We start from the raw sequence: 16,583 nt of genomic DNA on the forward strand, positions 1-16,583 counted from the left end.
CACCGTACAGTAATATCTGCCTGTTATATTCTGTTCTACCCTTTGAACATTTTACGGGCCTGTTGCATTCCAAAAAGATGCGATTCTCAAATTGTTTCTTCGTCGTTTGCCTACGTATACAGGGTGTTCGTTTTATTTTGTCCACTATGGCTATGTCGAGAACTATAAGAGCTGCGAGGTCAGTTAAATTAGCAAACAATTTCTATTTTACAAGCACGACATTTGCACCCAGTGGTTCACAAACTGTGGATCCCAACTTAGTTATTTTAAATGGAACTATATCTTTTTTATTTTCTTATTCGATAGAGCATCTTATTCTTAATTCAGTGATATCATATTTGCCCCTAGATAACAATTTTTAAGATGCATGCATGTTTAGATTTATTTCATCATAGCTAAAACAAGTGTGCCATGGACGAAACAAGTTTAATAATTCAATAATAGCGACTGACAATTGTAGATAAACAACATAAATAGTGCTATTGTTTCGGTCACAGCACTCTAAAATCTGAATCCACATTCAACTTGTTTCGTAAAATGTTCCATTTAATACCTACGTTTCCAAAAGTTCTAACATTAAACGTGTGAAATAGTAACACACAAAAGAGTGTAACTAACGGCTTTACCTACGTTTCTTGATACGATTTTGTAAATCACCTAAACGGGAGGGAGAAAAAAATCAAGATATAGACTACATTTGACATCTGCAGATCTTTTGAATATGAAAATAAAGGATCCAAACTTACTGTCGACCCAAAGGTATGTGGACTTCAATGTTATGTACCACATGTTGGGTTTATTCGAACTTTATTTTTTTTCTTAAATTTTAAGGAAAATGAGAGAAGGTTGTGTGTTTCTACGTTGTTGTCCCTCTCCTCATCGATAATTGTAGGACATTTTCAAATTTCTTCTGAACTACCTACATATCCTTAAACACATGAATTCACAATGTGTATGGACATTTTTGCGTCGTATTCACCGCGAAGATAACGTTACCAGGGTGGTACAAAAAGTTCACTGTACCTTTGAAGCAGTATATTGCCACATTCCTAAAGGGAGCGACATTTTCTTGAAGCTACTTTAAATTATTTTACCCAAAATCGTCATGAAACCTTCATTTTCATGCCTAGTTTATGTCAGGGAAATGTTAATTTCCATGACTGAGGCAGACCTTTTTACTTTTCCTGCCGCCTGTCACTTTACCGGCCGCACCTGTCACTTTACCAGCCGCACTTGTCACTTTTCCTGCCGCACCTATCACATTGCTAAATGCTATAATGACTCATGATGTCATCAATGACAGATTGGCATTAATCAAAAGTTATATATAAAAATTGAATGTTAAAATACGATTTCGGGTAAAATTTAATACAAAACTCGTCAGTAAAATGACATTACTTTACTCGGAAATTAAAATACTCGGCCCCAAAGGGGCCTTGTACATCAATATTTCCTCGCTAGTAACGTGTCATTTTCCTGACCTTTATGTAAATAACCATTGACTTGTATAAATTGGTTGGAAAATTGATTTTTGATTAAATCAAAGTAACTTTGATACTCCTGTCCTGAAGAAATCGATCTATGCGAACCATTTGCATTAACAGATTCTATATTGAAGCCAATCCAAACCAAAGATTAGGGGTATTTTGTTTCATTGATTCAAATTTTGCATTTAAATTTACTAACGCCACCCTTTTGGTCTTTTCTCTCTTCATTACGCAACGGAAAATACTTCTACCTTTTCAACCGAGAGGAACACAATTTAGAAACATGAAGTTAGCTCATCATTCATAAAATGTAATTGTTCTGGAGACTGGAGCCCCCCAATAAAGCTTTAGGGTTTTGACTAATCCTAGAGTTCAGTGATAAAAATCACATCTGTAACAAAAAAGGGGAGATATAACAGGTGGCCGCTTTAGGCTTTAAAGATTTTTTGTTAAATTGATCAATTTACCAGTATTTCTAAGTATACGGCTTCATAACGAGAGAGAACAGGACGACTATTCGAGAAATAAGGCGCATAAGGTAAGTGTCGAAACATTACAATGTTGCCAACTCTAGAAACCGTCGCGACTGAGTGCCTATCAGTGGGCCAATCCCCGCTATACCTTTGCCTGTATAAAAACTGCTCAACGATTCGGTTGCAGTCGTTCCGTTTTAGAAATTTCAATCGGCGAATAGGTTATGAAAAAGCTGGATTTTTACTCAAAGTTTCGAAGAGAACCTATGCAGGTCGAGCGCTGTATTTTTTTCAAGTCAAGTCAAGTGTCGCGAAAGTTGAAGTTTTTCATCAGGTTTCAAATGAAAAACGTGACGCAAGTTCAACATTGCATACTGGGTGCCCTTTAAATGCGTTACCGAGTCGCCCTTACGAGTTAACTAATATAAAGTGGCGTATAGAAGGACAAAGGAGAATTTCTTCGTGTAATACGTGAGCGAATATTTCTTCGTTTCGGTGCATAATTGGATTATTGTTCGTGCGGTTAAATGAATTGTTACCACGAAAGCGTTGGGGTCCAAGGTGAAAAACATTTCCGTTGTGCCAGATTTGTAGTGGAAAGTTACGTAAACAATCCATTTATTAATCAAAGTTGTGCACCTAATTTGTTTATATGAAGTGCGAACAAAATTATGAACAAAACGGCTGCCGGTAAAAAGGTTAAAGACGATTAATTCAAGCATATGTTTGATGTTAAAACCCCAAGTTACCAGGGTACATTTTTGGCATTTACACAGATCGGTAATTTATTACTGTGAATAAGTCAAAGTTCAACTCATTAGACTCAAAGTCTGAAGCCCGGTTGGCTCCTGAATCAAATCTCGTCAGCCATCTTTCGAAATTAATTGTCAACAGGTATCCCAATTCAACTGGTAATACAAGACGTCTGATCGTATTGCCCCAGGCGTAACGCTATCCACTATTTTCTGAATTCTGGTAAAAATTCCAACGCGGTATAAGGAAAACCTGTTTGGTATTTGTGGCAGAAGTAAAAATCCTCCATCTTTTTATTCACATGCCAAAACGTTCAAAGAGAAACTTCTTGAATCCTTTCTGCAACTCTAATCAGAACTGAAAAATTTTACCATGAAATGATCCTAAAGACCTTTGGTACATTTTTAACGTACGTTAGAACTATTGAAAGGCTAACCAAAACTCTAGCAAGAACTCTAGCTGTCGCCTAAGAAAATTTTTATTTCTCAAAGTCAAGTAAAAATCTTTATAATAATAAAATTAAGGGAGTTTTCTTTAATATTCAAAGGAATATTTGGGGCCATTTCTCCGTGCAATTTTTCAGTTTTAGAGTTGCAGGTAGTTCCTCAAGAGATCAAAATGTTTCCCTAAAAAGATTTTGGCTGGCATCGCCTAATACAAAAGCTATGGAGAGTTTTAAGAAATAATTTTCCCGGTATTGTTACTTGCAAAGCAACAAGAATAGAAAAAAAAGAAGATTTATAATGTATTAAGGTAGTTTCCAACTTCAAGAATCAAAAACACTCATGACCTAATATAATAAGTAATAACATTTAAAAATTAGGCGCAAAATTAGGCGCAAAAGTTGCCCGTCGAATATATTTCAGTGTCGGTATACCGTATGTTTTTACTTTCAAAAGAATGTGCTACCTGTACCATTGTTTATAAGTGTAGGTATACACGCGTAATAGCTGTAAATATACGTAACCTTGTATAAATGTGATGAGATTATTTGTTTAAACAAATGTTCCCCTTTCAGAAAAATGTTTCAGAAAACGTTCTAATTGTTTAACGATTGCAGTTTTAGAAATTATTTTATTTAAACACTTGTTGCACTGGAGTGAGAGGCTTCAGTAGAATAATAATTTGATCCCTAGGATTCAACCTAAAACCAGAATGGTCACTAGGAGGCAGATTTTTGTGGTAACGATATTTACAATTTTGGACATTCCTGGTCGTAGGAATGTTATCGATAGTGAATCTTTGTATTCTTTTGGAAAATTATCATTGCTTTTTAAGGATTCAAAAGCAATAAGCATCATTAATCACAATTTACATTGCGATATTACATCAATAGGCATATGATACAATTTTCCTGTGAAATCTGCATACACCTTTTTAAAATAACGCAATACGTTACTTAATGCCAAGTACAATATTCGCAACACGCAATAAAAGAAATACTATTTTGTGTACAATTTCCAACTACTGCGGACGTTTCTTGTTTCTCAATTTCGTGTTATTGACATTGATATAAAATTATTTGAACTTTACCATTATAAGTGATACTGTGCCTTTAGACGTGCATATCATCTTCGATTACTGGAAATGCCACAAATTTCTGTTGATGTCCATAAATTGATGATAAAGTCTCGTACCACTCAGTACAAGCCGATATGTTTTTCAAATACAGTATTCCGAGAATAGAAAGTAAAAAAGTTGAAACGAGGTTAAATTTAAATTATCTTGAACCTGTGATTGACGAACGGACGTTAAGGTGTATGTTATACGTGGTTGGAGAGGTTAAGGTCAATACAAACAACAGTTACCGCGATGCAAAGTGGTTATTATTAAGAACGTCATTTTTCCATTCTACACGTAAAATTGTTTAAAAGTATAAAATTAGTATTGAAAACCTACATTTATATCAGTACCACTTGGTGCCAGGATGTAGGAGTGAAAGGCTCCGTTTATAACATGGGAAGTTTTAAATGCCATTTTAAAAATTGTTAACGCAAAATTACATACTGTTTTATACGCGGTATACCATGAAAATTTATTTCAAGAAGAGTTTATGGCAAAAATAGGAAAAAGAAGCTGCCATTTATACGGGTTTCCACGTATTTCAATAGAATTATTGTCCAATTAAATTGCTTTATAGTTCGCTGTTTTATACCTACTATTGTACAAGATTGCATTACTTTCGGCGTCATGAATATTGTAATTTACATCAATTTTATTACGCAATATGTACAGTTTTGGAAGAAAGTTCAATACGCTGTAGTTACAGATTCAGTGGTAGCAGCAAAAATTGAATCCTTGTTGCCTAAATTTTGCGCATGTGAAGCAAGTTCCTCATTTATAAAATTTTGCAATCATAATTAGAGTTCATAAGTCCTCCCCATAAAGTTTGAGAATTGAGTTCATACTTATTAATTTTGAAAATACGGTGGGCTAACTTCACGCAGTCATTTAGAGTTGTTAAAAGATCATCGATAGTTCAAGTGCTTGATCCAGTTTGATCCAAAATCCTTTTAACTTTTGAATTGTAAGGTTTACCACAAAATTCGATTACGGAAAGTTTCAGGCGAGGGGGGATTACATCACTACCAGAAGACCCATCCGTGTGTCACAGCAAAGATCAAGTGATATGTGCTGTCACGGAACTTACATTTACAAGGGTCGAAGACCCTACTTGCATTAAAATAAAATAGAACCTCTATAATAGGTACTCGCAACAAATTTCAAGATGGCAATCAATCTTGGGCTAGCCCATTAATAAAGAATGTTTTTTATACCAACTACCTTGCGAGGGATAAGGAGTCACCTTATCTCTTTTTTAAAATTTGAAACTTAAAACCTAATGCTCTGGTTTGATTGCACTTTCATGAATACGCAGATGATTTTAATTGATGAAATATCTTAATAAAACAAAGGCGATCAAATTCCATTTTTCTTTGCACATTCCTGGATGTAAAATATTAGTGTGATTCATAAAAACATGCAATGGCTATCTCGTTCTCACGTATCAATACTAGGGATAAATCATACTCGAGATCATACCTAACACATTTTTATACATAATAATTTCAAAATATACACATACTTCTGAATGCGAAACAAAATTTTAATCCAGTCAAAGGAATTGTATCACTGATATTAAATGCAAAATTCCTAATCAATGAAGCAAAATAAACTAAATCCTTTGTTTAGCTTCCTATCAATAAACACAATGCAAATCTGTTTCATGATTCTCATAGGTCGATTCCTTTAGGATTATTAACATTGCTTAAAAAAATTACTTATGCAAATTCAGTTATTGACGTGGTTAATATTCTCTTCCGGTAACAAATTGATCTTGATCTCCTTGGGAAATGCCGATTCCTATAAAAAAATGGAAACAGATCGCTTTGATGGTACAGTTGACTTTTTGCACCACCCTGATAACGTTATCTTCGTGATGAATGCAAAATTTGACGGAAGAAAAGTTCGTATACATTGTGAATCTAATAAGAAACTCGGTGTCAATTTCTCTGAAGTAATATTCGAGATCGTCACTATGGACTGTAATAAAATGCCAATGTTTGGCTGTGTTGATATTAATTTTGCCCAATCTATTAATAGGTTTTACAAGATTTACATTTTGTACTTTTTTATACTTAATTATATGGGAACGGTTTTGAGTCCGTTTGTTCTAACTTTATAAACTATCTTCCCATTTCGAGCACAGAATGGACTTTATGGTATCAAATAGAATGTACCTGTTTAACTGCAAGTATTAACGAAACCTTTTGGTGTAACTTAGTTTTTTTATCGAAGAACCGATATCTACTATTTTTATTTACACTACTTGTGTCTTGATTAGATGATTACATTTGAAATCCTTTAGATTGTTGTATAGAAATTTAGTCATTTATACATCGTAAAGCAGTTTTCTTGATCGTTTATTGCATTTATTTACGGGCGATTCATTGTCGATCAAAATTTTGCTTTCGTTTAGTTAACGTAAATTGAATTACACACAAACCACATAATATTATTTCGTAATGGACGTAACGATGATAAGCTTTTCTAATAAAAGTATAATTTATTTCTATGAAAGGGAAACTAAAATACCTACTTGTACGTCCTTTGTGTCGGTTTTAGTCATTTCCAACCCTCGATTAAATATTAGAATTTCCTTTGAAAATCGAAGATCCTTGACTTCCACAATAGCCACAATTTTGTTTGTTGAGCTTCCTGCACGATCTCGATTCCTTCCTTTAATCCAAAATGTTCAACCCTCTTCACTATTTGCACAATATCTCATCCGATGATAAGGTCAATCTCGTATTAGCAAATACGCAAATATCAAATAGCGAAAATTTTCCGTTTGAGAAACCTAGTATTTACGTCAATGAAAGTAATTCAGCGGTTATTGGATTTCTTTTCCCAGAATAGGAAAAGTTTCGTCTTATGCTAAATTATTCCACGAGTAGATTAACAGATTGACAATAGGGGATCTGAAAGAAAGAAAGGAATAGGTCCACAGACATGCAGATACGTCTTCATTACGTTTGAATTTTCTCACTCCCTTTTCTATTTATAAATCGGATATACCTAAGGGTTGCGCATAGCTTTAAATTCAGTGACGCAATTTAAACCCATTTATTATTCTATTTCTGCTCAAACCTCACGTGGCGTACTAAAGCGTCGTTGGCGTCACTTTATCATTTCGACATCCGTCTTGCTTTACAGATAATTGTCAACATTTTCCAACCCCTAACTTAAAATGGGTGCCATTTATTTTATTATTTGCAAATTCGGTTTTTAGATTGCTAGGAAGGTACAATAAGTGCACTGGGTCACCACTATAGGTGCGTTTGTGGATAATTTTTGGACCCTCAATGGGCAAAAATTTTCTAATGCTTCTGTGTTCACGTTTTACATCGCCCATTTCAACGTTCCTAGCGTTACCAAATGGAACTAATCAGAACGTATAAGCATATTGATATCTCTATCGACCAGCTCTCCCTTACCACCCCTGCTTGAAAATTTAAGTTGTAACCTATCGCTTTCATATAGGAACGCTCTTAAAAAATACTGCTTTTTATGAACACGAGAAAAGACGCCTTTGGACATGTTCACACTTTATTCAGAGAAACGGTGTATTTTTTGTGAATTCAGTAATTAATGCAACATGTGACGTTAATTGTATTTTTAAAAAATCAATTGAATCATTACCATTGAATAAGTAATGATTTATTTATTCAATGGTAATACACAGGTAAGGCCATCGGTTAATTTACAAACTGAGCGAGGGAGAACTTACGAAGTTTCTTGCCCCAATGTTCAATTAACATGGTTTAATTTACACCAATGAAATAGCATTTTTCATTTGCTTGGAAAATCTCGAAAATAAGGTTCCATATTTTTGCGAAGGCTAAATATCGACGAAATTTCAACTCGATAACATAAAAAATGCGACCTGTAGAAGGCGAGAAAGCGTTACACACACGCACATACTTTTAATAATCGCATTTTCCTTCCAGGTACCCCATCCGGAACAACAGCAGGATTAACTCATTTACTTTTAAAGATTTTGTAAGAACGAAATCATTTTTTTGTAGTAAACCCTAGCGGATGTAGTTACCGTGTAGTTTTCTGTAGTAGTTTCCGAATTTAATTTTAATTTTTTTATTATTATACCTGCATCAAAATAGTCGTTTATGGCACCCCTGATGATCTGTTCCACTTTTGACCTTTGACATTTCATTTATTTATTCCTTAATGAATGCATTTAATACTTTTGAGAGATGCTTCCTATTCATTCACGCCAACAACTTTCTTTATTCTTTTTTTTACTGGATTTGGATTTTGCAGGTGCCGACTTTTCTTCTGCTTCTGCAACAAGCGACTGAATGGACAAGGTATTGTCTTTTTCAACCGAAGTACAAATACAAAGACGGCGATTTTTATAAGCAAACGTCAAGTGACATTTCCATAATAGTCATGGAATTACGATTAAGCTGCCCGCTTAATTAGATTAATTAGAATTTTATTTCATTCCCTTACACATATAATTTTGAAGATTTACTTTGTAATGGTCCCTAACATTGCAAAAGGTTCTTCTTTTGAGGCGTTTTTATAAATTTTTGTAGAAAAACGAATTTGATGGCATTCCTAATTTGTCCATTGCTGGACATTTGTCCCACACCAAGTAGGTAAATTAATTCGAAACATTTGATGGTTTTTCATTAACAAGCATAAATTGATTATTAATTATGGGTATATGAAAGTTATGTGCTTGGTACAAATACAAACTTACAGGTTCAAGGAATTCGTAAAAGAATGCATTGCATTCATTCCACATATAAGCGTTCTCACAGTTTTCAATTGCAATTCGTGCACCTATACTATTCTCATCCCTTTTTAATACGCCGTCACCTAAACTATATTTTTCTCATCATCTAAAGATGCTTGGCTAGGTATATGCTTACGCAGAACCGGTCTAACAAGAATCCTAAGTCAAAATAAATAAAATCAACAGTTTTAAGTAGTAATGAAAACAAGTCTCTTCTTTACAACTTCAACTTGCCACAGCACAGCCTCCTTCATCCTCAATTCAATAAGCATTGAATTATGGATAGAAGTGTGCACGTAAACGTGATTACTTGATCTCGTTCGCATACTTTCAGTATTTACCTACGCGTGAAACGTATCAAAACGTGTTCGACATGTTTCTTTACAAAACGTGCGGACTACCCCAAGAAAATGAAAGGTGTTGTAGCCTTGTAGGTACCACGTCACCATGTGCAGTCGTCGAAAATACATGTCCTTTAATCAGATATCGTCAGTCTTTCACCAAGTATGGTATTTAACTTCCGTTGCCGGAAGAAAGTGCTGATGGAATGTGACGGGAAAGGCATACTTTCTGAAAAATATCTCTTTTAGTTGCTTTTATTGTGCAGTTTGTTTATTAATAGTGAATTGGCACAACTACCAATTTATTAATATAAATTTAAAACTTCGTCTTAATGATCTCTTATATGAATTCCTAAAACTTGATTTTTTACAAAATCTTTTAAAATTACTGAGGTGCCACCGAAAAACTGAAAATGTTAAATTTCGTTTTCATTTCGCATAGCTTAAACAGACGGAAATCGACGTTTCCCGTTAGCACCTTCTATGGGCATTTCTTTTTTGGAGAATCTGAATCTGTGATAAGAATTTTCGTAACACGCTAGATGTATCAGCTACAAGCGACTACTTAATTCTTAGCTCTTATGGGCGCCACATTGGATTTTTACGGAATGCGATAGAAACAAAAAAAAAAGAAATTCATTTGAACCATAGCCGAGACTATAGCAGAGCTATAGCCATGTTGATTCAGCAAGGTCTAGTTACCCGTGGATGTTTTGTTGACAACTGAATGGAAAACATGTGATTTTGAAATTTTTTTTGAAAATTTATAGAAAAGTACAGAGTGTGACGTCATTATTTTTCTCTGTTTGCCCTCTACCTCATTCCGTAAAAATGCAATTGGCACCCATAAGAAATGTGACAGTAATAGCCTGTAGCTTCTACATCTAGTGTCCCCTACGGAGACTCTAATAACAGATTCAGATTCCCCGAAAAAAAGTGCCCCCAGAAGGGCTTAATATGTATGCTAGTGAAAATATCTACAGGGTGTTATTTTTTCAGGGGCATGTTCAGTTTTCTACCCCTGAACTTTTTTCCGTGCATCACTGGTAAATTGTGAAATAAGAATTTGATTTTCTGATTTATTTTAAAACTTTTTGGTCTCTTGTAATTTATTCGTATCTGTGACCGTTGCCGGCGGAAAAAAATAATAATCAATTTTTGGTGGTAGGCTAACTAGATGAGACTAATTTTTAAAATGATCCAGTGTAGATGATATTTGGATAATATCATGCTTTTATAAGTTTTGTTAGTTGGCATTGCAAAATTGTGAATGTACGGTAGAAGTATAACACTCTGTAGATCGATAACAAAGCATTTGCGGACATATGTTTATATGACCTTTTTTTTTAGTCATAAAATAAGCCAAAGAATTAGCCCCTTCTGTTTTTACTCTAAAGAAAGTAACAACCCAGATCATTAATTGTAATTTTCCAAAAACCTCCGTTTTAAATGGTAGTGCAATGGTAGTATTTACCGATCCCGGTTTAAATTTTACTAAATGGAATTCCTTTATTCGGTTGTATAAAAAAAATAATCGTAAATCAATTTCATGATTATCAAGGAATGAACCCAAGAATTAAAAGGAAAAGTAGCAACATACTTACTGCAAATAGGCAACTTACAATACACGGTTTGAAGTAAATCTGTTGCAGGCCATCTACCTACCGTTACCTACTGAAAAGGTTTTTAGGGGAATTTTTCGAAAGAAAAAAAGTTCCACTTAAGTTATGGTTTTGTCCGTCCGTCCCGCGTCCGTCTGTTATTCGTCTAACTCGAGAACGAAAAGAGCCAGCGATGTCCAACCTTCACCAATCGATTGCTAGGAGTTCAAGAATCAGTGGTATTGAATATGAGCCGGATTAAAAGTCGTGTTTCCGAATGCAGGCAAAATTGTATGTGATTCTTCGTATCTTGTTATTTACTAATATCGCGCCAATGCCAAAGCTACATCCCCAGATCATTCTACCCATTTACTGGAGTTACCGCCTATTTGGCGTTGTTTAGTCGCCTCTTACGACACGTAGTGCCATCTGCAGTAGGGTTATCCCCGACCCTACACGGGTAAATCAAATATCGACATTACCTAATATACTTACTATAAGAACATACGAATAAAATAATCTTGACAACCTTTAAGTTCTCGTTCGTAGGGTGAATTAATCATTATTTCTATCTATCCCCGACCCTGCACGGGTAAATCAAATATCGACATTACCTAATATACTTACTATAAGAACATACGAATAAAATAATCTTGACAACCTTTAAGTTCTCGTTCGTAGGGTGAATTAATCATTATTTCTATCTTACAGTGACTGGGCGGTGTACCATTTCGATTTTCTCTACAAGCTCATTTTATTTCTTCCTCTGTCGCCTCTAATTCTTGACACTCAAGCCCAGACATTTGATTCTTTTTGAATTTAGTTCCTTCTCAATTTATTATAATTCCTTGTACTTATTGCATCGTTTCCATTATCATTTGCTAGTCCCAATATTGTCCTCATCCTCAACCTTCGTTTCAAAAACAATTAGCTTGTGTCAGTTTTCATCCGTTATCGTTAATAATCACTTCGACTGTTTTATTTAATTTTCGTTTCCTTTCCTAATGATCTGCTGCATAGTTTTTCTGTTGGCGTTAAAAACTTGCATTTTGGATCTACAGGGTGACCAGGTGAAAATGACCATTTGAAATGGTTGCCTTGCACCAGGGCTGAGTCGAGCGTTCTAAAAAACCGCTCGAGCGCTCTAGTTGTCTTTGTCTTAAAAATGCTCGCGAGCATCGAGCATATTTGCAAAGCGAAACCGCTTGCGAGTTCCGAAAAGGAGTGCTCGAGCGGTGGTTGATCGCGAGCGCTAGGGGAAAAGTGCTCTTGAGCGGAAAATTCGCTCAAGAGCAGAAAAAGCGCTCGGGAGCGGAAAAAACGCTCGCGTTAATACTTAATCCTTCAACGCTTGGGGCGGTTAAAAGCGCATGCGAGCGAAAAAAACTCTCAGGAGCGGAAAAAACGCTTGCGAGCAGAAAAAAGCGCTTGAGTGTCGAGCACTTTAAGTAAACTTTATTATTTATAGAAATACTTTTTTGAAATTTTAACCGAAGATTCTTCTAGTAAAGGCAACATATCGCATATTTTAAACATCACGTTTGTTGCACAAGAAGGTGAAGATTAACGTACCATATTAGAATTCGTTGATTGTGGAGATCTTTGCGCAACTTAAATGTCTACGTTTCACTTCTGGAAAGTCTCCTAATCTAATCTAAAACAATTTAATTAGGTAGAATACACCATTAACGAAATCTCTGTATAATATCTATCAAAGGTTTATACACAAGTGTGGCCGCATCCCTTCCCCACAGAAAGTCAACGTGGTTAAAATATTTAAACGGCACTTTATACGTTCCTATATTTATCTGCACATCTTTGGCTAATCGTAATACATCCTGCAAAAAAGTTATCGCACTACTTCCGTTTCGAAGTGGAACTGACCTTTTCATCTGCTAACCAATCATTTTCACCATACATGAAGTAAGCGGGAACATTGATACTACTTAAATTGTACAAGGGAGGTGTAGATTTGCCATACTGAGCGAGATTACCCTTTTCTCCATAATCAAACTGCATAAAGTCTCCATTGTGACGTATTTCTTGGGCGTAGTGAATAACAGTCTTGGTCGAGCTTCCAGCTGGAGCGTGTGCTAGAATGTCTGGAAGCATTTTCTGGAAACAAAAAATGTAGGAGTCGCTAGGAGAGTTACCCCAAACCTTGTCCAATTGTAGTTTGTCAAAGCCGCATACCAAAAATATCACTTGCTCGCATATCTCTTTTTCAAATTTAAATTGGCGACAATTGTAGACTAGAACATCCATAATTAAACCATGTGGTAGGAATTCTCGTAAGCCTAGATGTTTGGCTATCCACTAAAATAGGCAATGAGATGGGGGTAAAACAACCGAATTACCTGTATATCATTAACAAACGGTGCAAAGTACCGGATGGGAGATGTAATATAAGTCATGTACGCTACAGGTGCCAGACCGGCCATTACTTTAACATGTTTGTGGGTAAATTCTGGAAGCGTGGAGGCCATTGAGTAAAACATTGTTGTTCCCATTGAGTGTCCAATATAAATTATATCGCCCATCAGTCCGGTTACATTAGATACGTAAGCTAAGGCGGTCGGTAAATCGCGTACTCCCATTTCATGAAACCTGAAAGCCTCCCAGTAATGCATCTTCAATAAATGCTTTAATTACGTGAAATTCCAGAACTCGTCAGTGTTTGTAGGTAACCAAGCGTGTGCTCTGGAATATGTATTTCCTCTCGAGTTACCCAACCAAACGTCGTAGCCCAAGTCGGACAGTATAAACGCTAAAACACCAACATTCAGCACGATGAAATTCGTCTAAAAACTTACCCAAGGATTTATTGTCAGAAATAACAAAGTCAGCACTGCTGCTTAATAGTCCATGTTGGAGAAATACCGGCTGCTTTCCCTGCGTCCCATTCTTACTTTGTGGAATTCGATGGATCGTGAGTAAATATCCATCGGTGGTTTGCACAACGTGAGATTCAGACCGGTATCCGTGTCGTCGAATTATTTGAGGCTGCCAGAATAAACAATACAACATTATTTCAAGGTTCGCGGTTACTTACTGTTGTTAAATATATGTCAGGATCAGGCTCATCACCACCATTATGTAATAAATTACCGCTAACAGTTCCACTTTGATCTTCAAACTTGGTAATTATAACTTGCGAATGGCAGATAGACAGAATTGCACTCACAAGTGCACTAGCTAGTGTTTTTCTACCCATTGTATCTCGTGATCGTCACAACTTGAACGTATATACCTAAGAAGCGCTTAACTATGACTAATTTACTCTTGTTAACATTTAAGATTCAATGACGTTTCAATGTACAAAACTGATTCATATATTGTACTTCAGTGGAGTATAATTATAAACATTGTAATCGTTCGTGGCGCATCTTTTACTCTAAATAACAGACATTTAACCGGGGTCAATGGTGAAAATAGCGTTATCAGTTGGAAGCATGCATTAAAATTATCGAATCCAAAGCTCGTCATCTCACAGATTGTGCGTAAAATCATTGAATAAAAACCATTGCACCCTTTTATATTTAAATTAAATGTATTTTCAATTTTACTTTCACAATTTCAGTTTACCGGCCGCGCCTGTCACTTTACCGGTCGCATCTGTCACTTTTCCGGCCGCGGGCCGCCCCTGTCACATTGCTAAATGTCTCTAATGACATTAAATCATAAGATGTACCTATATATGAAAATTGGAATTTTTCATTAAAATACGATTTCTGGTAAAATTTCATACAAAACTCGTCAGTAAAATGACACTACTTGACTCAAAAATTAAAGTACTCGGCCCACAGTATTTCCTCACCAATAGTGTGTCATTTTCTAACTCTTATGTAAATAACTTTTGACGCCTTTCGCTCCCGATTTACCGCCAGAAGCCTTTACGATTAGGTATTATGTAAAGTAAGTTTAGTATTATTTAAGGCCGGATCCGGCTCACTTTTACATGAAAAGTGGCCATTATGATTGAAGTGTTGCGTTTCAAGCGTCAAAGTGGTGTTGAAGGCAAGTCGGTTATTGCGGTAAGTGGGGTGGGTGGGTTTCAAGGTCGAGTGTTGAGAAGAAAGGGGTGTATTGTTTGTGTTTTTTCGGAGGGGGGGTGATGGGTGAAGGCCATTGGATTTCAAGGTCGAGTGTTGAGAAGAAAGGGGTGTATTGTTTGTGTTTTTCGGAGGGGGGGTGATGGGTGAAGGCCATTGGATTTCAAGGTCGAGTTGTGAGAACAAAGGGGTGTATTGTTTGTGTGGAGGGGGGGTGGCGGCGGCTCAAGGCCGTTGGGTGTAATATAAGGTGTTAATTGGAAGACATTTGTCCATAATAACAAGAATCGACGAGATGTCAAGAGTCATTGTTCATAATCATCATCAGCAGCAGCAGCGGCAGCAACGGAAAAAAAGAATTGACGAGCTGGTAATGAAAATTAGAAAATTAAAGTGGGATGTGGAAATTTTGGGTTGTCGGCGCCGTATGGAAAAATTGATGTTGTGAGGTCTACTGGCGATTTGTGTGCATGAGATAAGGCCCAATGATGATGATGATGATGATGTACCTAAATAAAATGATTATTTCCTTGTGTATATGTAAAGTTGTGTGTATTAAAAAAAAAAAATGTACAAAGGGGTGTTTATTCATTTTCCCATCGGCAATGTCCCTGTTAGAACCACACCCGCGTGGTATAAGTAGGTGTTATTTGACATATTGATGGTTAATCGCGCTTGAATGAAGTTTTTGATCAAAATGATTGACCGTCTAGGGGCCCCTTTAGATCGTGTACATAAAAAAACTTTGCAATTTCGCGCGCGCATTAAAAATAGAACAGTATCAGTTTGTACTTCGTGGCCTTGCACTCGTTTCTCATTTATGGTGTTGTTGCTTACGGAAATAATTATGATTTTTGCGGAAATTAAAATTCGGGAATATCATAACTCAGGTACGTAACTTAGTAACAATACTTATTGCAGGGAGAAATCATGAAATGAGATTTATAATTTCCATTGTAGGTTGCTGCAACAACGCCCTGTTTCACTTTTGCTTGACCTCGACAATGAATTCCTCGTATTGGATTAAAATTATAGCCGTGGAAAGTTTGCGGCGGGATAAACTATATTAATAACAATAACAATTGCATCAATTCCGTATATTTGAAATAGGTACATACAATAATTACATTATTATTTCGTTATAGTTACATTGACATTTGTTTTAAAAATGTAATATAATTAATTATTAATTGCATTTCTTTTTGGAGATGCTGCTGTTGTGTTCGGGATGCCGTTAATTCCCTTTCCAACCTTTCGGTAAGAAGTTGGGAATCTCGGTGCTTCGTTTCAACAATGGGCAACATTTGCTCCAGGCACCGCATGGACACCATTGCCAGCTCTTGGGGGTTGGACGGCTCGTGCCACCTGTGCGGGTCCAGCGGGGGTGGTGGTGGTGGTGGCGGCAGATCTGTTGCTGCTGCTGGGGAGATGTTTTGGTAGATGTCTCTTAGGACATTCATGTCCTTTGCACCCGCCCTTGGTAACGAAGCTCTGTAACGAAGCTCTGTAACAATAAGGAGAAAAGCACAGTATTAAGAATAGAGTGTATGTATA

The 16,583-nt window shown here is 36.1% G+C and overlaps 1 protein-coding gene and 1 long non-coding RNA gene across 2 annotated transcripts; one reads left to right on the forward strand and one right to left on the reverse strand.

The window, feature by feature from the left end:
- Positions 1-12,410: 12,410 nt before the first annotated feature.
- LOC116169569 (lipase 3-like) lies at positions 12,411-14,349 on the reverse strand. The gene is made up of 7 exons (XM_031485690.1): positions 14,030-14,349; positions 13,791-13,980; positions 13,630-13,744; positions 13,335-13,584; positions 13,138-13,293; positions 12,862-13,092; positions 12,411-12,815 (listed from the first exon to the last, which is right to left on the reverse strand). The coding sequence occupies exons 1-7, from the start codon at positions 14,189-14,191 to the stop codon at positions 12,663-12,665; spliced, it is 1,257 nt and encodes a 418-aa protein (XP_031341550.1). The 5' UTR covers positions 14,192-14,349; the 3' UTR covers positions 12,411-12,662.
- An 869-nt stretch (positions 14,350-15,218) lies between these two features.
- LOC116169958 lies at positions 15,219-16,520 on the forward strand. Its single transcript, XR_004145136.1, has 3 exons — positions 15,219-15,919; positions 15,990-16,139; positions 16,238-16,520. It is a non-coding gene; the product is annotated as an uncharacterized LOC116169958 (long non-coding RNA).
- The last annotated feature ends 63 nt before the right edge of the window (positions 16,521-16,583 follow it).

The sequence above is a fragment of the Photinus pyralis genome, unplaced genomic scaffold (assembly GCF_008802855.1).
Source record: "Photinus pyralis isolate 1611_PpyrPB1 unplaced genomic scaffold, Ppyr1.3 Ppyr1.4_LG4, whole genome shotgun sequence".
NCBI classification, from domain to species: domain Eukaryota; kingdom Metazoa; phylum Arthropoda; class Insecta; order Coleoptera; family Lampyridae; genus Photinus; species Photinus pyralis.